Source organism: Fusarium poae, chromosome 4, assembly GCF_019609905.1.
Source record: "Fusarium poae strain DAOMC 252244 chromosome 4, whole genome shotgun sequence".
Classification (NCBI taxonomy): Eukaryota; Fungi; Ascomycota; class Sordariomycetes; order Hypocreales; family Nectriaceae; genus Fusarium; species Fusarium poae.
The window spans coordinates 6,161,679-6,185,958 of record NC_058402.1 but is presented as its reverse complement, the minus strand read 5'-3'; the positions used below and the strand labels follow the sequence as shown (position 1 = coordinate 6,185,958).

Sequence of the window (24,280 nt, the reverse complement as noted above, 5' to 3'; positions counted from 1 at the left end):
AGAGGCTATAAAAATATGGGCAATTTTGACATTGTCTACAATCGATTGTGCATCCAATAATACGTGGTATGATGGATTTGTTTGTTCTGCCCCGTACGCAAATATAATCGCTTATCGATAAACCGACTAACTGGTATCCACATGGTCGTGATTCTCATTAGCATTCTAACCAAAGACCAAAGGGAAAATGATGCCTAGAATTATTATATACGTAGAAGTAATTCAAAAAGTACCCTTTTCTATTAATGCGCAAATGCAACCCATCTTTCAAATGTTTCATAACGCCTCGCTTGCTTACTATGCTAACTGTCATCGAATGACTCACTCGCCGCCTGGCAGCAACTCAAATATCATTCTATCATGACTGATCTCATGATGAACCCAAGATGCGGGCATATGCATCTTCGACCTCCCCTGCCAACTCCAGAAGTGATACAATCACAATCTGGTGAGTCAAGTTCGGCAGTCGATCACGGTGAAGACCAATCCATTCGAGCGGTGGTGTTGCTTCGCCCATGTCGCGTAGTTGCGGTGTCTCGATGATGGGCGGCTCCAGCGCCACATAGTCGTATTTTGACACTGGCACGTCGATCTCGGCAGTGATCTTTTGCTGTTCGCCTTCGGTTTGTTCTGCCCCAGGCACTCCTGTAATCTTGACTGCAGTAAGGGGTATCTCCTTGCCCCAAACTTGCTCAAGTGCCTTTGCATGATTCGCAAACATTCCTCGAATGTAACTCACACGCGAAAAGTTCCATCCCACTTCCACCTTGCCTTCGAATGCACTCTTAAAGATATAACTGATCTCGTTCGATCGTGGTTTTTGCCATGTTTCCATCACTGCTGATACCTGTGGAACATTGAGGATGGTTCCTCCTCTCGACCCTGTTGCGCGTTGAACGACATCATCAACGGAAATTTCACTCAAAGTCTTCGGTGCTTCAACGTTCCGAACTCCGGCAAGACCAATGCGAAGTTGTCCCAGCGTCATTCTCAAAATACTATGAATGCGTCTTTGCTCCATGCTGGCAGCGAAGCGAGCATATGCATTGAGAGCTTCAACCTTGAATACTTGATGATCCGAAAATGTGCTGGGGAAAACGCCCAGGTTCAGTGCCTTGAGCGTCACAACCACATCTGTGTCCAGAGAGATTGGCGACTTCGAGAGCGTGTCTTCCTCCTTCAGCTTTGGTGTTTGCTCCATCTGAGCGACTGTGCTTCGAGATGTCGACAAAGATCTCCTCTTCATGAATTTCTCAATCTCCTTCAGTGAACTCTGGAAGCTCTCTCTTCTCTCTTGCACAAGCTTCTGAATAGCCTGCCATAACGCAATACCTTGTGCTGCTGTGGTGGTTGTCCCGAAGACCTGAACCGAGTCGCCATCGAACATGGCGACAAGTCTGTCTCCACTACCATCTCGACTCTCACGTACGTTGTACATGAGAAATTCAAGTGAAGTTATATCAGCTACCAGGAAGGCCTGGTAATCGAAAGCAGCCTTGACTCGGAAGGCGTTAAAGCTTATGGAAGCCTGGATCATGGGTGTTTCGTTGAGAGCCTCTTCGCGTTTCGGCCATTGGATCGAGGTGCGCAGACGGAAGTCTTGCAAAGCTACGAAGCCACTCAGTCGACCGGTACAGTCAACGCCAATCTTGTCAAATCCCAAACAGAGATTTTGCTCCCAGTCCGACGTCTTCTTGGACGATACCCAGAATTTCTTTATGGCAAAGGCTGATTTACCAATGGCCTGTCCAAGATCAATGGTAACGTCAAGGGCAGCAATCGAGATAGTCGCAGTCCACGGGAAAGCCGCTGTTGCTGCGACCTGCTGATACCGTTGCACGAGATGCCCACTTTGAGAAGTCTCGGTACTCATCTTCGCAACAGGCGCCGCACTAGCAGATCGCAGCTCGCTGGGGTACCAAATTTCACGGAAGAGCAAGAAGTCTTGTGCCTGCTTAGCGTTGATGGATACGGCCATGGGACTCACGTTCAATATGGCCGACACTCCACTGGTTCCGCTTACATGCTTGCTGTTCATGAATGACAAAGTGATCGAATCAAGCTCGAAACTTGCCGTTGATTCACGTGAGTAAACGTGCTGAACGGTGGCATGCAGTTTAGTAAAATCTCCTGAAATAGCAAAGAAGTTTCCCTGCTCCAGGGACCTGACAGTATTGACCGTAAAGTAGATGTTATCGAAGCATGCCGTGGCTGCAACACGAGCAATAGGTTGACAACTCAGAGAAAATTCTTGCCTGCAGATTCTTAGGCCCAAGTTGAGCTTCAGGCGGCCCAACACTGCACTTGGGTCTGCAGTGATGATATTATCACCTTCACCAGACTTGTTGGCGGTTGGCTTGGACTCTTCCGGCTTGTTTGACTGTTCAGGTTCCTCGTCATCCTTGACAACCTGCTTGACACTTGAAAGCATATCCATAACGAGCGGAACAACAGAGGGATACAAAATGTTACTGGAGGCGTCGACTTTGATCTCACCATACAGCGAGGGATCATCTTGAGCATCATCGCGGTATTCGATCTTCCAAGCCAAGCCGGGACTGCGAAGGACTGTCCCGCTCTCAGAGTCCTCCGTATTGAATTGGCCGTATTTTCCTGCAAGTGATGGACGCCCAAGAGCCTTTGATGAATTGTTCAATGATCTCTTGCTAGCGATGTAGACAACCGCACCAGCAAAATCCGCATCAATCAATAGGCTTTCCAACCTTTTGTTGCCAAAGACGCTTCGTTGTGGCTGCGACTTGGGCAACTCATCTGCCTTTTTGTCTGTTGTGACTGCTGTATTCCATTGTGTTGATGCTTGTGCGACATTATTTAACGAGAGCGTAATGGACTCGGCTAAGTGTGCAGCCGGTACAATGAACGCAGATGTCAACCGCAAGTCTAGTGATTCGCCAACAGCCTGGAATGCCATCCTTCGCGCTGAGGCAGTTGACATGTATGCAATATTGAAGGTGATCACGGGTAGCAGTGCTGAGTGCAGTGAACGAACGTTCATGTCCTGGCCGAGGGGCACCATCTGGATCTGAAAGTTCTCAATGGATAATCGCGCTGATCGTTTGGTTCTTGTGCCGAACTCGAAAAGTTTGACAGACAAAACCAGATCCTCCTTAGTACTGGACTTGTCAGCCACGTTGTCCGCAACGCTCCAACGAACACGGATGTTCCTGAGTTCAAATTGATACTGCACGGATGCAAGCACAGAGTCGATAAGGTCAACCTCTTCTCGCTCGTCGTCGCCATTGATCGTGATCTTGGGCTTGGACTGTCTCAGCTTTCTGAGATAATCCAGTTCGCGAGAAGTGTCAAGATCCTTGATCTTCTCACCCATGTAACCCAGAACGTCAACAACGGTCGATATAGTTTCAGGAGCTAGATTACATTCGAAATCGTCGCTCCTGAAGTTGAATGCCCAGTCCTCTTTACCGTCGTCGCCTAGGGTGGAGTTGGCAGAGACTTCTACGCCGACACCCAGATTTCCACAAGATCTCATCAAGTCCTCGCTACCTCTACGAATATCGAGGCCAATGTGGCTCAAGTTGAGATGAATCTCGGGGTATTTTAGAATGGGACCATGAGCTTCATGTCGGTTTGACGCATGTAAATGCGACCTGTCCAAGGAGAATAAGACTTGAGCCATTGGTTCGGCCTGTGACTTGAGAGATGTTTTGGCAAAGACTTGGAGGCCGGCTAATGTTAAATGAACATTGTATACGACTCTCAAGTTTGGATTCTCTGCTTTGGTAGGCTTGGTAGCCATTTTGGGAGACCCATCTCCATCTGCACCAAAGATTTCGGTGACACGGTCTTGAATCACTTTGGTTTGCTGCTGCAACTCCTGAACAGCACTGGATATTTGAGGTCTGTTGAGTGCAGTGAGAAGGCTGTAAACGGCAGATGCGTCTAGCTGAACGATTTCCAGAGATGACAGGACATTAATCTGGCGCTCTACCTGGCCCATATGGCTGGTGATACGGCCATTGGTGGGAGGGATCTGAAGGAGGGAGATGCTTCGAGGTTTGTTTCTAACGTTGATCTGCATCTCATGGTAATTCTCCTTGATGTCAAAATCAAAAATAATTTCTTTTCCAAAATTCGCCGCAACCGCAGCTCGTGCCACCGTTCCAGTGATCTTGTAGGTAAGAGACTGGAGAAAGGGGATAGTGATGCTGTATTCGTCCAAGAACATAGCAAGATTGAATCTCACGCTTGATAAGCGATCTGATATCTTCTTTTGTTCATCTTGCGGTTTGGGTTTCGACATGCTGGCTAGCTGGTTCTTCAAGTTGTACACCGTCTGGATCTCATCACCAAGGAGACGGTCCATTACTTCCATTAGCCCAATAGGGTCTTCCTTGATCGCAAACGTCAAGCTACGACTGCCAGCACTTGCTTTTATTGTGTGATTAGACTTATCGTCTGTATTTTGAAGCTCATGAGATGCAAAGATGCTTGCGTGCTTTAACTGTGTCATGCCCAGGGCATGAGAGTTGCTGTGAAGTATTGAGGTAATGGCGTTACAATTCAGCATCAGACTCATGGCACTTGAGGCGTCCTGGCCAGACTGATGAAGTAAAGACATTTTCAGCCCATGACTCAACGTCCTTGCTTTGAGATTGATGGTCTCGAATTCGATGGCACCTTTAGCCACCTCCACTACGATATGGACGGGAGGCCATGTAGCAGGGTTGGGCTTTGCCGGGCGTTTGGGCTTCGGAATGACTGACATCGGTTGAACCTGGTTTTGGCTCTTGCCATAAAGCTGCAAAACTTCTTCAGCCAACTCACAGAGTTCCCAGTTTAGATTGATCCCTGCCTCTGCGCAAGAAATGTTCAGAGTCGTGAAGGGAGTACTGGGTACGTTTTGCGTAACCTCAGCTTCCTGCATCTGTTGATCAATTCTTGCGGCCAGGTCGATGAAACCGATCTTGTTCTGCTTTGGCCCAGGGTCAAGGACCAGCTGGAGCTCTGCAAGCCTGCAGGCACCGAGAAGAGGGAGTTGATCACCAGTGGTCTTGTCTGTTTCCTTGAGTCGCCCAAAGATATTCGTCAAGACAAGCGCACCTGTCAAGTCCTCCATGTCCCAACCCCGCCACTTCTCCAATGCATCCAATACGTATCGTGTAGCATGGGCCGGTAAGTCGGGAATGGTGTCAAAGCACTGCGAAATGATGCGGGCCTTGGATTGCAGATCCATGGCAGTCCATACCTGGCGTAGACGCATGGCTAGTTTCCATGAGTCGTTCGTGCGAAGATGGTCGTCTGCAGATCGAAGCACAGCAGAAGGTCGAACCAAAAAGGAAGGGTCGTTGATAGACTCGCCATGTTTTAAAAGAAGATAGGTGAAGTACTGGTAACGATTCTCGTGCTTTCCCATCGTCTCAGAGAAGATATGGCCGAGCTCAGAAGCGATATTTCCCGTGCGATGAATGAGCGAGGCAAGATACTCAATCTTACCTGAAGCAGTGCTCCCTACTACGGACCCAATCTCTGCATCAATAAACCTGATCTCCTTTTCGCCTATCGATACAGTAACATCTTCGATCTGCGCCATTACCGCAGGCTGGGGTTCCTGGTAGGATGGCTTACGTTCAGATGCAGAAAGCTCTGCCGCACCTAAGCGCAATTGAAGTGAGGTCCTCGAATGGCGTGTCTCAGCTCGAAACGGATCATCCCAGCTGGTGCTTGTTCGTGCCATCAAAGCCACCCTTGACAATGTGAGGTCGTATTGGTCCTGATCCTCCTGTGTATAGCCAGAAGAGTCTTCAGAAGTCGAATTCAAAAATCTGAATGAAGCACTAGGTATTCGAACCATGACGTCTCTTATCTGACCTTTGGTTCCTTGTTCATTTTGTAGATCGAATATTTTGGTCATGGCATCAATCTGAAAGGTGTCTAATACGTCTTCAGGCTCATTTGGTTGCAACGCATCCAGGAGCGAAGCGGCGTGACGCAGCGCGTTCGGATTAACGAAAGCAGACATGCCAGACGGAAATTCGACAATAGCACTGAGATAGGGATGGTCCTCGCCTAAGCCGTTAGGATCAATATCGTCCAGCCCTATGCTTCTTGTATCAAATCTGTCATCTTGCTCGCCATCTTCAGAAATTTGGACGGGAACTTCAGCCGTACTTGGCCGTAGACCGTTTAGTGGGAACTGAGGCGAGACATACTGACTGGAAAAGGCGACGGACGAGTAAGCAGGGCCAGCCCTGACAACGTCATTAGCAGAGCGAAGGGATCCAAACGAAGCTATTGACTGCCACGACCGTCTGTTATCTGCCGAAGGGTTTGCCCCTGAATGGCCTTCCTGCTTAGGTCTGGATCTGGTTCTATACTGACTCTGACCAAGTACAATGCTGCCATTGCTGGACTCCGCAAGTGAAAGGAACGAGGACTTGTGGCTCAAACCTCGTGACTGACGCGACGTCACCGTCCTGCGTGAGATATCGTCCATCTCAGCCTCAAGAGTCACAGCAGGATGGGGAGGCGGAGGTGCGCACTGAGCGGGTGGCTCTACAGGTTCTGGTACCAGCTCATCCACATACTCTGGTAAAAGGAGGAACTCCACCCGGTGTGTCCTCTGATCCTCCCTCTGAACCAATTCCTGTTGGATTCGTCGTTCTTCGCTGAAATTGAACTTGCGTCCAATGACAGCAAGACGAACAGTTGTTCTGAAATGGGCGTCCGTTTCAACCGGATGAGGGTGCCTCGCCTTTTGTCTTCCTGCTGATTCTGCGTTCACACATGAAATCTGAATGTTTGGTATAACAATATCAGCGCGTTTAGAATAATGAGATCTAGCCCAATCATTGAAAGATATGTCGATAGTATCAGTCGACATCAGGAAAGCAGCCTCATCGACGTGCAACCAAACTTGGATTGATTGTACCGCAACACGGGCAAACGTGATATCGTAGAAGACGAGTGATGAGTAAGGCACAAGGGCGTTCTCAACATCGTCGAAGCAAAAGGCAAGGGCTTTGCCGCCCTTTGCGATCGCAACAAGGAAGTCACTTGTGCACTCTCCTGTGATACCACCCACATCGACGTCCCAGTTACAGACATAAGCTGGCTCAGATGGAGGAAGTCCGAAGAGCTTGTGGCCAAAGATCCGCAGGCCGTCAATGAAAAGCTGAGTGTTGGACGAGGACATACTAGGAGAGTCAAGGGTGCCTTCAACGCACCCTAGCGAGAGACTCACAGGGCTAACCTCAACCTCGACTTCCATAAAGTAATTAGTGAAGCGCAAGTCAACTGAGATGCCAGCTAGCTCGCCCTCAATGTAACGATCAGCCGAGTAAAGATTGGTCGGCAACATGATCTTGAGATCTTCGATCCTAACGCCCAAAACGACGTCCATATCGTTCGACTTTTTAGGAGGGGGTTGTGTCACAACCTCGGCATCGGGGTTCTTCTTTTTCAATTGAAGCTGATTTTGGTATTCGTCTAGTGTTCGGAAATGAACAAATTCTCCGAAATAGTTGTCCTTAAGAAGAATAACATATCGGACAAGAAATCCATATAGGTAAATGTAAGGGGATTGGCCACGGACGTTGAGGATCAGTGTGTCAGTGTTTGCTGTCGACGTTGTGGCATTGTAATTGTAGCTTCCATCTATCACGAGGCCTTCAATATGACCCAGTTGCTTAGATGAGAGGAAAGCGGCCTGTGTGTTCCACTGAGGAACCTGAAGTGCCATATCCAACTGATCAGCACGCACATCGAAAGGGATAGCGTTCTTGCTTGGCCGGAAGGAGTCAGCTGGGATGCAAGACTTCGCGGTCAAACATGGACTGGAAAGAATCAAATACGTGTTATCCTCGATGACTGTGGCTTTGTCAATGATATTGGCTTCATTAACATTGAGGTAGACCTTTAATGATTTGAGGCTGAGGTTGAGGTGGTACTTGAAAGGTACATATACCAGATAGTCCGCAGGCGGGCCAGTTGTCCAGTCATCAACAAGATCTGTAATTAGGAAGATGTGGTCTCTTAACATGAAAAGCTCCATCTTGGAACTAGTAATGTTAAAATGCCAATTTCTAAGAGAGTTCCAAGAAAGAGGGTTGGACAAATCGCACGATATCTTTTGAGGGCCAGATCGCCACAATAGATCGTGATTGACACTGCTCCAGAGCTCTGAGCCTGGCAAGTCAACGTCTAGTTTCGTAGTGTAGCCGGTAGAGCTAGCCAGCATATCCATGACGAACTTGACCGACGAGTTAGCTGGTAGTTTCACTTCCAGCCATCCTGCCGGTCGAATCTGAGTCGCATCGCCTTTGCTGTTCTTCTTCGCCCTATTCCTCTGCTTTCGTTTGGTTGGAGGTTTAGCATGTCGTAAAGGTGGTTCCTTGCCACGCCAGCGCCAATTCTTGGACTCCTCCCTAATGGGTACTCTCAAAGTGACTGCATCATCCATCTCGATGGACAGTTGGAACGTCGTAGCCACTCTCCAGTCTCCCGGTTTTTGAGGTTTGGACGGTATGGCGTCCTTGCATAACGACGGGAAGAAGAATCGTTGCAGATCTGCTCGCTGACGATCAGACCAAGGACCATAGTTCATAGTGCCTCCTTTTATGGTAAAGGTCATCCCCCAAGCAGGAGGCTCATCTCCGTTGATGCTGATAGGAAAGGGCTTTGGGCCTCCGTGGTGACTATGCTCCGGGACCTTTCCCACGGCATCCCAGAAGACTGTCAGTACAGCTTCCGGGCTGTCAAGAATCGTTGTGACAGCTGCATACTCTACAGATGCCCAGCGAGCCCTATCGTCTCGATCACGGTCATCTAGATACCTGGTTAAGCCCTGCCACTGATTAACCCCAGGAACCTGAGAAGTAGCTGTGTTCATAGCTGTCTGCGAATCGGTTGAGAAAGATTCAACAGAGCGCCGCCAGTAGGGAACCAAATTTCGCAGCGAATTGACGGCCTTTCGACGATGGTGACGAAAGAGTGACCGCTTGGATATCGTTTCTTGATTGTGGGTATTATCACGGTCTCGTGTTGCACGTGTGACTTGATCCTCCTTAAAGTCTTCATTCTCTTTGATTTCGATGACTGGATGCTGGAACTGCACCTTGAACGTTTGTCGATATGGATCAGATGTGGTCGTCTCTGAGGCGTCTACTTCTACGTCCAGCGAGTCGGTTTTAGCAACAAGAATAGCCTTTGTGTTTTCGTTGCCTATGACAGCAGCGGCCTTCTGGCATCGAACGTGCACGGGAAACAATCGAAGCATGAAAGGTAGTTCAGGTTTCTCGTCCTTTGTATTTTCGTCGTCTTCAACGCTCCCAAAGCCTGTCGTCGTGCGTCGAAATATGTTCTTCGCGCGTTCGCCAAGATGCTTTTTCACATCTGCCTCCTTATCGTTACTAGCCGAGACGCCTGTGTCTTTCTTAGACCCTCGAAGCCGAACATTTGCCTCATCTTTCTCTGATACTCCGCTTGAGTGAGGTTCCGGGTCGTGGGTCTCGGTAAGTCCTGCTAAAATGCCATCGTAGGCTGGGCTGCGGTTGTACACGAACCACTCCAACCCGATCAGATCCACCTGAATACGGCATGGTAATTCAGCGTTCTTAATATGACTGGACGGGGTGGCATCTGTGATGGGTGATTGAGATCGTCGAGCGTCGATTATGTCTGCATCGCGGACTCGTCGAAGCCAGTATCGCCATGTTATGTAGCCATGTTGGACCATGAATGTTTCGTTCTCGCCATGATATCGTAAACCTGTGAAGAAGACTCGCCCGCCAAGAAGGGATATTTGAATGGCCTTGAAATCTATATAAATTCGGTAATGGTGCCATGTATAAGCTCGAAGCGCGTAGGATACGATTGATCCAAAGACTCTGTTGAGATAGAGGACGAAGAATATTGCCAGAAAACAGCATAGTGCCATAAAAATAAGGAATTTACTATCAGACACTCAAGTCAGTCGTGAGCTTGGTATTTGAGGCACCGTGGGAGAGCATACTAGTTGAATTGGGGGTTGTCCTCGACAGCCCTGGCTACAACAATCGCATTGTCGAGGTTTGGGACTGTGATGTTCATATTGAAATGGACTTGATGGAGCTTACGGAACTCCACTGGAAGCTAGGAAGAAGCGTCGCATTATAGTTTCAGCAACTACCGTTTCGTGACAGTCAATCTAAAGAAATAATTATGCAAGATTTTGTGAGTAAAATACCCATGATAGATGCGCTGTCCGGGTTGTTGATGTCAGGGTTGATCAGGAGTCGAATCATCCAATCTCGAAAGCTAAGGATAGTAGTCGCGACGGTGGAGGACCGTGAGTTCCTACCTACCTACCTACAGGTACGGAGTAGTTAGGTAGTAAAGTTAATGTCCGCTGTTCCCTGTCAGTAGGAGATGCAGGGAGGTACGGATAGTGGAGCCGCGGTTCGTGGCCTAGTGGCCTAAGGGGTAACAGAAAACTAAAGGCCTGAGCTTGGGGAACAGAAAATAAACAGCCCAAGAGCTGATTTAAATACGTGTAATGTGACCATGGTATTTTATTCACTTTGTAAGTACCTAGATTCAAGCTTTTATGACCTCAAGGATCCATAGATCTAATTGCCCAGTCACTAGCATCCACTGCAATGAATCCCCGCGTACCAAAACGGACTTACATCTCTTGAGAAGATGAGCCTCACAGCGCAAGCTTCAGAATACAGAATACCGCCTCACTTTGGGCAGATGATCTGCAAAACTAAAAGTTCAAAGACTTCCTCTGATAACTACCTACCTAGGTACCTAGGTTTACTTTGTCTATCATCGTAGCACAAGTTACCTCGCTAAAGTGAGATAGCTTATCATGAAAGCTCAAACGTCCAGTTAGTAGTCTCAATACGGGGCAGGCGTAAGGGCGCATGAACAATACGCCGCCCCGGAGCTATCATTCCTGAGACACCGTTACGTACCACACTCGAGGCAGCAAATAATACATCATTTGCCCCAGCATACCTGCTCGGGTCAACACCAAGTCCTATAACGCAGTACATGGCCAGGCTGCACCCGTCACTCATAAAGACTTAAAGTCGTCGTCATCGGCACGGTCTGAAGGCTCTCGATACTTTGCCATACCTTCATTCTCCGGCCGGCGACCTCTCAAAGTTCACCAGATATCTTGCGCAGCACGCCAGTCATGTGCTAGGATATTCCACCTATCGCTCGCCTAAACACTCTCAACTTCGACGAACCGAAGCCTCGTAGTAATGGAGGGTTACGTCGAAGTCATGGCCGATGGCGGCACAGGCCAGAAGCTCACATATGCCACCACGGTCGTCGCAGGCGTTGCATCTGTGGTTGCGACAATACTATCAGTAATGTAAGACTTGATGGAATTGATCGTGTTGCGCATAGCTAATAAACGTCTAAAGCTCAATAATGTTGCAAGCCAAGAATTATCGCAAACCTCTTCTGCAAAGATACGTTGTCAGAATCCTTCTTATGGTGCCTATATATTCGATAGCGTCATGGACCAGCATGATTTCCCTGAAAGCTGCCGCCTTCCTCGATCCGATCCGCGATATCTACGAAGCATTCACGATATACACGTTCTTCCAGCTTCTCATCAACTATCTCAGCGGCGAGCGATCCCTCATCATCATGACACACGGCCGAGCCCCAGTCCATCATCTTTGGCCGCTCAACCACGTCCTTCCCAAGGTTGATATTTCTGATCCTCACACATTTTTATCGATCAAGCGTGGCATTCTTCAGTATGCTTGGCTAAAGCCTATCCTTGCCCTGTCGGCCATCATCATGAAAGCGACAGGCACCTATCAAGAAGGCTATATCGGCCTCACCTCAGGCTACCTGTGGAGTGGCATCCTTTACAATATCAGTGTCACTGTCAGCCTGTATGCGCTCGGTCTTTTCTGGGTTTGTATGAACAAAGACCTGAAACCATTTAGGCCTGTACCAAAATTCCTATGTATCAAACTCATCATTTTTGCTTCATACTGGCAGGGCTTCTTCCTATCGATTTTGGTCTTTCTTGGCGCGATTCCCGATGATGTTGAGGGGTACACATCAGATAACCTTGCCGCGGCTATTCAGGATGCTCTTATATGTGTAGAGATGCCCATCTTCGCAGTGGCTCACTGGTATGCTTTTTCATGGCACGATTTTGCAGATAACAGCATTTTATCTGCACGCATGCCACTGCGACACGCTTTCAAAGACGCATTTGGTATTAGAGATCTTATTGAAGACTCAAAGCTAACCTTCCGAGGAGACACATACGGCTATAGAATTTTTGATTCTGGCGACAAAGTAATGGCTCATGAAGATTCCAAATCTCGGTTGGCGAGACTTAAGGAAGGCATGAGATATGAGCGTGGTGGGAAGGGGAAGTACTGGCTTCCCAAGCCAGGAGAGGTCAACTCCACTACGCCCCTCCTTCGGGGGAATGGTGAATCCAGTGACAATCGACCTGATCAAATCAATGAGAACACACATGGAACTTTTGAGGAACCAGAGGTGGATGCTGAAGAAGACCGCCTGTATGAACAAGCAAGACAGCTCGAGTATGGCGACTGGAATGTAAGTGAAAGCGGCTCCATGAACATTTACCCATCTAACTCGAAACAGTATCCCGTAATTACAGCTAGTGAACCATTGAGGGAGCGATATCGTTCTCCTGGAAGCTTTGGAGGGAGATCTGCCTACAACAGCCCATCTGTGAGGTCGCCTGCGGCGGAATATCCACCTACCAAAGGGAAGCAAAGGAGCAGCGCACGTACTCCTCAAATAGAACCTCAGGCTGAGCCTATTGTTCCGATCAAAAAGAAAAAGAAGCCGAAGAAGATTGTCAAACACGATGAACCGGACCCCAACAAACTGGGCTTGAACAAGGGACCTCCTGCTCCCATTGGTGGTCATGATGGCCAAACCAGTCCAGGGAACAGTGGGTCAAGAACTGCGGATGATGGTGGAGATCAGTCCGAGCATCAGACAGTCTCGAACTATGAGTCGAGTCATAGAATAGACGGGGATGGGTTTCGTAATGTTTGGGGGAGTGATGAAGAATCTAGATAAGGAGCTGCTTTTCTTAAACCGGATACCCTTATTTCTGCACTGGTTTAGTTCAACTTGAGAGCATAGCCTGGAGTTATGGTTGTCAGTATACAATATTTTATAGTCGCAACTGCTCATAGGCTCAACAAGCCGTCTGTTGTACGGAAACCGCTAAACTTGTGATCAAACTATAGATTCGGCGTTGTGAATTGAGTACCTGTTCTCTTGATCTGCACATTCCCTACACATTGACGCCACTACCAATCGCAGTCGATTTAGGCCCATGTCAGGCTAAACACCTCGGTACCATGCCTAGAAATGCCTACCTCAGACTTTCCATCGGCACTCTTGACACTAGTGGGGATCTTTTCGCCCTTCCTCTCCAAAATGATCTTGTTGCCAGAGGTCTCAGGCAACTTGTAGAAGCGTCGCCCGTTACGGCTGAAGAAGTTTTCGAGCTTCTCCTCGGTAACCTCTTTCTCGGAAATAACTCCACGTTCGATAGCTTCCTCGAGACCAAGGAGAACAAGCTGTACGACGTAGGGTTGAGTGAAGACACCTGCAGGAGCCTTGCCTTGCTCAGCAGAGGTCTTAGACTGTAAGGAGTGGGGAGCACTGTCACTTCCGCTTTGGAAATATCAGTACGAAGGACGAATATTTGTATTGAGGCAGAGGAACGACTCACAAGAAGAACTTGTTGTTACCGCTCACGACAGCCTTGACCAGAGCATCCCTGTCAGTGGGCTTCTTAGGAATGGGCTTGCAGAAAGCAAAGGGGTCACAGCAGGCCTCGTGTGAAGTAAGATAGAGGTGGTGAGCAGTAATGGTTGCTGTCAAAATAGTTAGAAATGGGTTTCCAACATAGCTGAGCTTAGTGGTATCATACCGCTGACAGTAGGCCCACAGGCCTTGACTGCCTCTACAGCGGCTGCAGTAGTACAATGCTCGAGCTGAAGAATTATGTCAATTATAATCTCAGTGGTCCTCATGAAGCACACCTACTACAATGCGCAACTGAGGGAACCGATCGTGAAGTTGCTTCAGAGTGGGGAGGAAAGCCTCCTCCAGCGTGGTGTCGGCGGGCGCAAGAGACTCAAGAGCTTCTCCGTGGATGTTCAGAACTAGGATAATGTCAAGCGGGAGTCAGTTACAATCGGGGGCATCGCTTACCAATTCCATGCTTCTCCATGGCAGCAAATGTGTCATAGAATGCCGTGATATCAGAAACACCATTCTCAGAGTTGGTGGTGACACCTGCATGGTATAAGTGCTCTATCATCAGCGTGAGGCCATTTGAAACCTACCCTGAGGATACAACTTGACACCGGTTACACCAGCCTCGGCAGCTTGGGCAATCACTTCGGGAGTGACTGAAGGGTGAAGCTTATAGGAGTGAGAACGAGTTCAGCTATAGGGTGAGGATACACAAGACTGACATAAAGGGACATGAGAAAGTTGACATCTTGAGCAATGGCGGTCAACTTAGACTTGTATTCAAGCACCTATAATTTCTCTCGTCAGAACAGGTCTATTTAGCTTATTTGAAGAGATCATACCTGTTCGACAGCAGTCAGAGGAGGGAGCTGTCAACGTCACAGTTAGTGGTTTATATCCAATTCGGCAATTCTCCATATACATGTATTTCACAGGAAGCAACATACAAGGTTAGGCATACTATCGAGTTATATTAGCCTTTGAATATTCTTCTCTACAGAATTCATACACGAATACCGTATCAACTCCACCCTGACGAATAGTTGGGACTACCAAGTCCATCAACTCGCCCTGACGCAAATGGACATGCATATCAGCCGCAGCCGGCAGTTCAAGACGCTGAATATCCTTCATCTTTGAGTTTTGAGGTGTGTGTGACAGTAAAAAAAAAACCTGAATGGCAACAGTAAATTTGAACTCTATAAGTGGTATAAGACTCCAGGTTAAAGATCAGTCATTAACCAAAGCGCGGGGTGCAACTTTTTTCTACCCCACCACAGACAAAGTGTATATCTCAGCGAATGGGCAAGAGCTGAAGTATCGGAGAATTTCTACCAATAACATCTCTTTCATTCCGCGCTATAACGACAGCCCCCGGATAAACTCCAAATCCGATCCCACAGGCGGTGAGAGAAATTTGTCGGTCTGCAAAGGCAGAATCGCGGCCATGGCACAATCCTATCACCAATTCCCAGCTCTGCCGTGTTGATACTGCTTTCATCGCGAAGCCGATCGGACTTTCCAGCAGCGTCTTTTTGGCGGAACTGGCGTATTCAACGCCTTGTAGGATCAGGTTGTGGGCTAGGCGCTTGCAACGCCCTTGAGCGCGCAATGGGCCGCAAGCCCAACCCCCTCATCCTCGAGTACTTCGTTCGGGGCCCCAAGCTCAACGACAACAGTAATCGATATCCGCACACGTGCAAGCAATGTGGCGAGAACTTCCCCAAGGGCAGGATCGATAGCCTGACTACTCATATCACCAAGAAGTGCCCTGCTATATCTGAATCGGATCGTATGCGAGCTTGCCTCGAACTCCACGGTATTACGAATGCCCGAGCGCCTGCTGAACGACCACCTCCCGAGACACAGCCGAACGGACAGCCAGTCGACGTTCCCAATCTACCCCAAGGATGGAGCGCTTTAGAAACCTTAGCCGAAGCCTCGCGACAGGTTGATCTGAATGAGAACAACCGTGCTCAGAGCGTGCAAACCTCTGTTGACCCTTCCGACCCAGCCAATGCTCAGCACGTTACGGATCGCTTTGAGCTTCATGAGCAGTTTACTCTCGATAACCCTCCAGTGAGCTATGAAAACCGATCGCACCCAGGAAACAGAGGTATGGAAGCATAGCATGGACTATAAGCAGTGTTTCTAACATGTCTGGCAGGTGTGATCCAACAACCCCTCCCAGGAACCGAGCTATCGCCCGAGGAACGCCTCCAAGCATTGCTTCCAAACAGTGATGCTTCCCCCGATGTCTCGAATATCTCAGTTGCCGTCGCTGCTACAGCTAGACTGAACCCATCACTTCTCGACCCCCAACTCGTTGACGAGAACGGTTCCGCGACTCCACCACCACCGATGGAAATTCCAGCCACAATCGAAACGTCACCGAGTGCAGTCACCGCGCCTGATAATGGAATCTCACAGCCGTGGGGCGAAATGACATATTTGGCGACTGCCTCGCCGGTTCCTCTCATTCACGAACACCCTCCACCACCTATACAGATGACTCGTGGTGGCATTCGAATGGACACAAGCGATGGGCAACTTAATGGGAGGCCCCGCCATGCTCGGTCTCGTTTTACGGCCGCGCGACGCAAAGAGGTCCAAGAGGTTCGCAAGATTGGCGCCTGCATCAGATGCAGAATTCTTCGCAAGAACTGCGGCAAAGGAACCCCATGTGATACTTGTCGAAAGGTTCTTGCCCCCAGAGTATGGAGAACTGGCTGTGTCCGGACTAGGCTACAGGAACAGCTCGATTTATACTCGGCTGGTGTTCAGGTTGTCCTGTCCCAGAATCGCATCAACCTCCTGAAGAACCAGATAAACATGACTCACGATGGTACTATGATAGAAGTAACCCACTTCCCCGAAACTGGAAAAGTCATTGCTCTTGAGGCCTTGGTCGCGCTGCTAGAGCCTAGTGAGACATTGGCAGAAATTCGAGGCAGCAAGGAGTCATTCTTTCAAGTTATCATGATCGATCAGGATAAAGAGGATGTTCCCGGAAAGGTGGAGGCCTACATGCGCGACGTGTTTCAACTTTTCATCGATAAGGAACCATCTAAGTTTATGCGCGTCACTTTGGACCTTGCACTTCAGCAACTTCAAGAATCAGAGGATGATTTGCTTCGGAAATCTCTTGAGTTGTGGGGTTTAGTAGAAAGCATTGATCGAGAAAGGCAGTGGAATGTTGTCGAAAGACCAGCGAACAACAACGAGGAACCTAGACGCATTCAAGAGGCCAAAAGTGAGAACGACGCCGACATCTACACTACCCTCTGCATGCAACTCAATGCGGCAGCAGAGAGAAAGGCCAACAACACGTCCAAGGCACTTTTGAGTGGCATGCATCGTGTCTTGCAGGATAGTAAAGTGAAGGTCAATTTCAAGATGTACCTGACAGCCGTCATTTTTCTCAACTGCCTCGAGAAGTCAACATGGGCTTTCAAGGCCTGGGAGCAAGATCATCTCCGCCCAGGGTGGCCCTTGGAACGAGACCCTAGTGTCTTCACACAGCAAGGCGGTAACCTTGCCGGGTTGTTGAAGATGCTTTTGGCAATCCGCAAGGCTCTCCCACAAACACTTCGTGGTGAGGCGGGCAAACTTGTTACATCGGAACAAGATCCCGTGATTGGGACTTATTTCCAAAGTATTGACTTAGACTGTAAGTAATGCATGCTGGTTTCGATTGCCCTGACCCTTTTGCTAATCAAATACTCCAGATGATACCATCCTATCCCGACAAGAAGGCTCCCCCTTCTCTCCTGCAGACTCTCGATCTCTAGAAATGATGTTCTGCTCCCATCTTCTCATAACAAACTCACCCTAAGCAGCCCTGTCTAGGTCGAGTAGACAATCCTTGTACATGTCTTTCGCAGGAATAGAGTACTTGGCGAAAACTACACTTGGGCGGGCGAACTTGATTTCGGCTCGTTTAATGGTTTAATGACTGGACGGAAAAAGCAAATGAATTTTGATACCACATGGTGCATGCGTGTATGGTTTAGCCACGGGGCGTTATCGCCGACGTGGTATTTCGATGTGGAGGAGAATAAACATACGACTGATAGAAGAAGTCTTAGGACTACGGCTCAAGTCTGGCGTTTACGGAATAGAAAAAAGAAAAAGAAACAGGGGGTTTCCTTGGAGGAGACTATTGCAGATGTTTACCAAACTTCATAACAAAAAGAGCTTCATGATTAATCTTGCTTCGTCATTGCTCTTTACTTCGCTAAAGCCTCAAAATACACCACTTCGTTCGGTCCAGAATCTAATTGAGCCCGTCGAGTCCATTGCGCTAATGTTGCTATCGTCCTCCTTGTCTTGCTTATTCGCGATGTTAACACCGGTTTCAAGAGCCTTCTAGGCTGAGATACCGGATATACCACTATTGTTCCTGCTCGGTCCGTGACCCGGCCGTTTTGGCTTCTTGAAGCAAGCAAATTCATTCTTACTTGCCTCTCTTAAGCGTTTAAGAACAGTGCGCATCTCGGTCAATTCGCCCTGCAGACGAGCGCGAGCATCATTGTCTGTACGCGCATCAAGTTCTTGGTAGATTTGACTCTGCAGTTCCGATGCCCGTTCTGAGGTGTAATGGCTGAGTGTTTGTGCAACAAACTCAACATCAAGTGTCGCTTGCATTAGGGCTTCAAGAGTGTATCGAGGTCGCCGGCGGAATGCTTCCAGGAGTTGAGTAGATGTCTGTTCAAGAAGGAAGGATAGTACTTCGACTGTGAGGGCTGGCGCAGTAGTGGAGACCTGTGAGTGGACGAGAACAAGCGTAAGAAGGGCCTCGTAGACGTATGGCTTTGCGACTTGAGTGCGTTGTCCTTGGCCAGGGGCCCAGTCAGGGGCCGAGATACCTGATTGAATGACATCGCGAAGTCTCTCAATCGACTGCTTAGTGTAGGATTGGAAGAGGCGGTCGTGAATCTGGCCAAGGACTTCACGAATCTTCTTGGACTCGTCAGTCAACTTGACGGAGAATGCGTTTTCGAACTGCAGGTTAAGACTGGGTACCACTTGCGATCGAAGAGATGAAAGATTGCTCAAAGTCATGAGCATACGAACATTCTAAAGAGAAACTGTTAGTTTGATATGATCGTGTAACCTAATCGTGTGTAACTTACCCTATCTCCCGAGTCTAATGCCCCTTTGCCCGCCATAGTAGGCACTGCGGCTGACGCAAGGGATGTCTCGCCATCAATCGACCAGTCGTCTTCGGTCTTCTTCAACGATCTCTCGGCATTCTCAACCATACCACTCAATGCCTTGTACAATGTGGTCACGTATTGGCTGCGAACCATTTGAAGAAGTTTTGTCGGTGGCGGCAAGACAATATCTCCCGAACCTGACCTAGACATGGCATCGGGAATATAGAGAATCTTCTGCATGCCAGACAGTACTGATCCTTCGAAAGCGGCGAAACTGGCTGGCATGCGTGTCACATCACCCATTTCAACCGAACGCTGCCAATCCTCGACAAACTTTATGTTTTCAGCATCTCGGTTCCAGGCGGCGCACAACGCCGTGACGCAACGTTCTCGAGAGCCGCCGACAAGACTTCTGAGGCGGTCGAGAACCTGGCCTTCCCCTGACTCGACTGGCTCGATACACGCCAAGTCGCCAGCTCCAGCCCCAACCAGAGTCAGCATTTTTGATAAGTAATGAACACCACTAATGGAATTGGACCATGGAGGCCAGAAAGCAAGCCTTTCCCAAATCTCACCTCTCTTGGGCGAGGGAGGTGGCATATTGTTTGGATCAAAGTTAAAGCGAGGGTCTCGCGGAGATGCCAGCGAGTCAGAGCCAGGAGTTCCCGGGACCGGCGTCTTGGGAAGTGGTGAGAAGAGCAACGAGACATCTTCGGGGGGCATGTCCACGAAGAAAGAATAAGTATGTTCTCGAAGTAGATCGACCAATTCCACGGCCCCCTTTCTCAACTCGTTGATACTCTGCTGCGACAGCTCATGGTGATGTCGAGACTCGCCACGATAACCTACAGGAAGGGCAGCTTGGGCAGAGCCGTTGATAAATCCTTGCACAGTTTGCCAGAATTCTACAACTTCGCCCAAAATTCCTTCACTTGACAGAAGACTCGTAAGGAATGATAGCATCTTTTCCCAAAGTTCTATCACCTCAGGCGAGTCAAAAGTTAAGGGCTTGTCCTCAATTACTGGCCGGCCGAGAGATCGAAGATGCGCGGCAATCGTGCTTGGATTGGGCTTGTCGTTGTTGGCTAGCCTGCGACGAAGCACCTCTATCTCAACCTTCATATGGTCTGCTGTCGACTGGATCTTGCTTTTGAGATGATCATATCTACTCAGGAGCCAAACCCAGATTGGGTTGTCATCAACACCCAATTCCAACAGCAAGCCGATGAGTTCCATATGCTGGTCTTGTATGCGACCACTTGTTCCATCTGTTTTTGATGCTGTGTATAAATTGACAAGGCGCTTCCATACGTCACGTTTGAACAGACGAATTTGCTGGTCCACATCATGCCACATGCGCCCTGCTATCAATAGTTGATAGAGTTGTGGCTCTGTCGGGGTCTCTTCTCCAAGTTCCTCTGCCAGCTGTCGGCTTTCGTCTGCAATTTTTCTGGCTCTGGTGAACTCATCGACCAGCGATTCGTAGTCCTTTCGCTTGATGCTGTCTGCTATCGAGGTACTCAGTTCCACGTAGTCCTTAAATCGAGTTAGGTGGTTTGAAACAGTTTTCAGGTTCTCTTCCTTCTCTCTTCCACCCAAAGCAGGACCCCAAACATCCTCAGCCTTTGCCGAGACTTCGAGTAGCGGGCCCTTGATACCCAGAACACCGTATTCGCTCTCTTTGGTCAAGGCATTCTTTTTACGTGTATCAGTGCCGGGGGATGTCAGAGGGTTGTTGATACCCAGGCCGGCACCGGCCATACTGTTTCGATAGCTGCGGCGTTGGGCTGCATTGGAGTGGCCTGGGTTGTTAGGGTCTGGAGGTTCAGCTCCTCGGTATTTCATCTCTTTATAGACATTATCTATGGTTGCCTTGGCTTTGACGAATCGTTCAAAGTTGGTTTCGACCAGAACCTTGAGTGAGGCCGACTTTTGGTCAATAGACTGTGAGAGGACATCGAGACCGGTGAGCAGGCCTCGGGTATCGGCGGTGGCATGCATTTGGGAGAGGAAGAGTGCAGGCGAAAAAGTCGTCGAGGAAAGGAGAAATCGGTTTCCTAATACAATCGCAAAGAGTCAATCCATATTCTCAAAGCAAGATGTCATGATGCGGAGATATACGTAGTCGGTGGTCATCTTGGAGGGGTAAACCGAGATGCTTGAGCGTTCTGACGACACTATCAGTCGTTCCCAAGGGATCTGGTTCGTCTTTTTGCACAATATTCCCGACACCTCCTTGATCGTCCCCTCGAGGAATATTGCTCTTCCGTTGGCTCACAGCTCTCTCAAGCGCCTGATATCGAGACTGCCTTCGCTTCAAAGCAGCTCCCTTCTCATCCTCTTCATCTTCATCTAGATCTTCCAAGTCCTTCTCGGCGGGCCATTCCGTGGGGTATAGTGTCGGAATCTGGTAAAAATCGAGGATAGTACGTTCCATGTCGGCCATGGTGGCGGTGATAGTGGCCTAATGGTTGGATAAAAAGGGGATGTGTCGCATGCTCGTAAGGCTACGGTTATTTTGCTCCCAGTCGGCGCAATCGTGAGGAGCTGTCCCGTGAGATGGAGATGTAGTGTTAGCGATCAGGATCTAAGCTGTACAATCAGCTGTAAGAGTCTGATGTATCAAGCGCATTGTTGTAGATGATCATCTCTATTAATGCTTGGAAGGATACGGTAGCTAGCCCAGCTCTCATGCATGTGTAGATGTGGCTGGCAACTGAACTGTGGGGTTGTAAGTGTGGCGTTGAGAATTGTGGCGAGACGAGCTTCATGAAGTCGACTTGGCTAGTGGGTAGCAGAAAAAATAACCTCCTAAGTCTTAGGTTACAAAAATAAATAGTCTAAGAGCTATAGTCTAAAGGGCATAAAGTGGCCCACTAATTTCGTCCCTTAGGCTTAAGGCGGCCAGTTTTTCTGATACCCTGAGGCTTGGGTCTGTCTGTGACGTGCATTTCTGTGGTTCACGAAACACTAATGCAGTAACTCGATATGGTAAGTAAAATCCGTGGTTGCGGATGCCCACCGGCCCCTCGTTAAATGCGAGCGAGTTGAGAGAGAAAAAAAGACAAGCGTAAGTCCGCCCGGTATACGAGGCTGTAGCCGAAAGGAACCCATGGGAAGGCTTGGAAAAGACGCGAAATAGTGGGTAATAGTGGACTTACCAAGGCATTTACAGCGACCTGACCCGCTATTGCCCGTGGCTACCAGTGGCTAGTTGCCTTTTTCCTGCTGTCAGGCTGTGGCTGCACTCTATGAAAACAGCATTGGCCATTCGGAGTCGGATTTGGCTGGATTTGGGGTTGGGTTTCAGTCGAGTTCATAGGTCAGTTGTTTTCTTGACCTGAGTTAATCTTTCCTCTCTTTCTATTTCTTGTCGTCACGCTTTTCTCATTATACCCTCTCCTCTCTTCATTACCTTGAACTATCCCGTCTCTTCTTCTCAAGCTGTACCAAGGTAGTCTCTTTGCTCGATTCTATTCAAAATGCTGGCCATTCGAGCTCTCCGAACTCCCGCCTCCAGGCAAGCCCTGCGCACTGCTGCCCCCCGCGCTGCCATTTTCTACGTATGAGATCACCACCACAATTTTGCCCGGATTCGCTACAATCTAGTCCGAGCACCCCAAAAACATTTACTTACTTTCTCACTACAGAACCGATGCTACTCGACCTCTGGCGACCGTGTTGCCAAGTACAACGGAACCAAGGATGCCAGTGTACGTTTTGCGCTCTCTCATATCACAGCTTTTGAGCCATCCTAGCGCTCGGCTGGACCGAGCATGAGGCCGAGATAAAATAGCTCAGTCGCAGCAAAATGCTTGGCTATGGCCTCAATTGCAATTGACATTGTACTAACATAATGCGCAGGGCAACTACCTGGTCAGCTTGATTGAGGGTGACGGTATCGGCCCCGAGATTGCCCAGTCCGTCAAGGAAATCTTCGCCGCCGCCAAGGTTCGTCATGACAACCCGACTCGTATAAGTCACCAAATACAACACTTGTGCTAACACAACATTTTCTAGACCCCCATTGCTTGGGAGCCTGTCGATGTCACTCCTATCATCAAGGACGGCAAGACCGCTATCCCCGATGCTGCCATCGAGAACATCCAGAAGAACAAGATTGCCCTCAAGGGTCCTCTCGCTGTACGTTAACATGAGCGCATAAACCATGCCACCAGGCGCATCGCACGTTGATCAATGGCTGACATCCACCTCCAGACTCCCGTTGGCAAGGGCCATGTCTCGCTTAACCTTACCCTCCGCCGAACCTTCAACCTCTTCGCCAACCTGCGTCCTTGCCGCTCCGTCGCTGGCTACGAGACTCCCTACGACAACGTCGACACCGTACTGATCCGAGAGAACACCGAGGGTGAATACTCCGGCATTGAACACATTGTTGTCGATGGTGTTGTCCAGAGCATTAAGCTCATCACCCGTGAGGCTTCCGAGCGTGTCCTCCGATTTGCCTTCCAGCACGCCGAGTCCATTGGCCGCAAGAAGGTCCGCGTTGTCCACAAGGCTACCATCATGAAGCTCTCCGACGGCCTCTTCCTCAAGGTCGCTCAGGAAGTCGCCAAGGACTTCCCCGGCATTGAGTTCGACGCCGAGCTCCTCGACAACAGCTGCCTCAAGATGGTCACTGACCCCACCCCTTACAACGACAAGGTCCTCGTCATGCCTAACCTCTACGGTGACATTCTCTCCGACATGTGCGCTGGTCTCATCGGTGGTCTCGGTCTCACCCCCTCCGGAAATATCGGTGATGAGTGCTCCATCTTCGAGGCCGTCCACGGTTCAGCCCCTGATATCGCTGGCAAGAACCTTGCCAACCCCACTGCCCTCCTCCTCAGCTCCATCATGATGCTGCGACACATGGGTCTTAACGAGCATGCTATCCGTATCGAGAAGGCCATCTTTGATACCCTCGCCGAGGGCAAGGCCCTTACTGGCGATCTCGGCGGAAAGGCCAAGACCAACGAGTACGCTGCCGCCATCATCTCCAGGCTGTAAATATACATGCTTTAGTTTAGATACCTGCTCCCTCACACTAGGGTTTATTTGCGATTTTCCTTTTTCTTTTTTTTTTTTTCAGGGTAGTGTACTTCTGAACTGTACCAAACCTAGAACCAGGCACGGCGAAATGATTAAGTTACGGAGTTGCTCTTGATGATATGGGTCGAAAATTGGTTGATGAGAAGTGGTGATGTGTGCCTAAAATACGTGTTACAGTAACGAGATAGCCAACAATTAAATTGTCTACTCCGTGCTCTCGTCGCAAGAAGAATGGAGATCTGTGTACCATTTATCAACTACCCACTAATAGAGGATCTTCGAAAGGGCCACATACATCGATTGATGCATGTGAATCC

At 49.0% G+C, this 24,280-nt stretch overlaps 5 protein-coding genes across 5 annotated transcripts; 2 read left to right on the top strand and 3 right to left on the bottom strand.

Moving 5' to 3' along the window:
• Nucleotides 1-370: 370 nt before the first annotated feature.
• Nucleotides 371-9,715, bottom strand: FPOAC1_012082 (uncharacterized protein; the record flags this gene model as incomplete). The annotated part of the gene is made up of 1 exon (XM_044856445.1): nt 371-9,715. The coding sequence occupies one exon, from the start codon at nt 9,713-9,715 to the stop codon at nt 371-373; it is 9,345 nt and encodes a 3,114-aa protein (XP_044703758.1).
• Nucleotides 9,716-13,108: 3,393 nt separating this feature from the next.
• FPOAC1_012081 (uncharacterized protein) lies at nt 13,109-14,886 on the bottom strand (the record flags this gene model as incomplete). The annotated part of the gene is made up of 11 exons (XM_044856444.1): nt 13,109-13,126; nt 13,365-13,665; nt 13,724-13,868; nt 13,925-13,988; nt 14,041-14,159; nt 14,209-14,292; nt 14,343-14,421; nt 14,475-14,540; nt 14,595-14,621; nt 14,700-14,712; nt 14,762-14,886. 11 exons carry the CDS (start codon nt 14,884-14,886, stop codon nt 13,109-13,111), a joined length of 1,041 nt encoding a protein of 346 aa, XP_044703757.1.
• Nucleotides 14,887-15,363: 477 nt separating this feature from the next.
• Nucleotides 15,364-17,587, top strand: FPOAC1_012080 (uncharacterized protein; the record flags this gene model as incomplete). Its single annotated transcript, XM_044856443.1, has 3 exons — nt 15,364-15,868; nt 15,920-17,422; nt 17,481-17,587. The coding sequence occupies 3 exons, from the start codon at nt 15,364-15,366 to the stop codon at nt 17,585-17,587; spliced, it is 2,115 nt and encodes a 704-aa protein (XP_044703756.1).
• A 533-nt stretch (nt 17,588-18,120) lies between these two features.
• On the bottom strand, nt 18,121-21,357 carry FPOAC1_012079 (uncharacterized protein; the record flags this gene model as incomplete). Its single annotated transcript, XM_044856442.1, has 3 exons — nt 18,121-18,831; nt 18,888-20,968; nt 21,033-21,357. 3 exons carry the CDS (start codon nt 21,355-21,357, stop codon nt 18,121-18,123), a joined length of 3,117 nt encoding a protein of 1,038 aa, XP_044703755.1.
• Nucleotides 21,358-22,393: 1,036 nt separating this feature from the next.
• Nucleotides 22,394-23,921, top strand: IDH2 (NAD-dependent isocitrate dehydrogenase; the record flags this gene model as incomplete). Its single annotated transcript, XM_044856441.1, has 5 exons — nt 22,394-22,474; nt 22,562-22,624; nt 22,776-22,862; nt 22,932-23,054; nt 23,130-23,921. The coding sequence occupies 5 exons, from the start codon at nt 22,394-22,396 to the stop codon at nt 23,919-23,921; spliced, it is 1,146 nt and encodes a 381-aa protein (XP_044703754.1).
• Nucleotides 23,922-24,280: the final 359 nt, after the last annotated feature.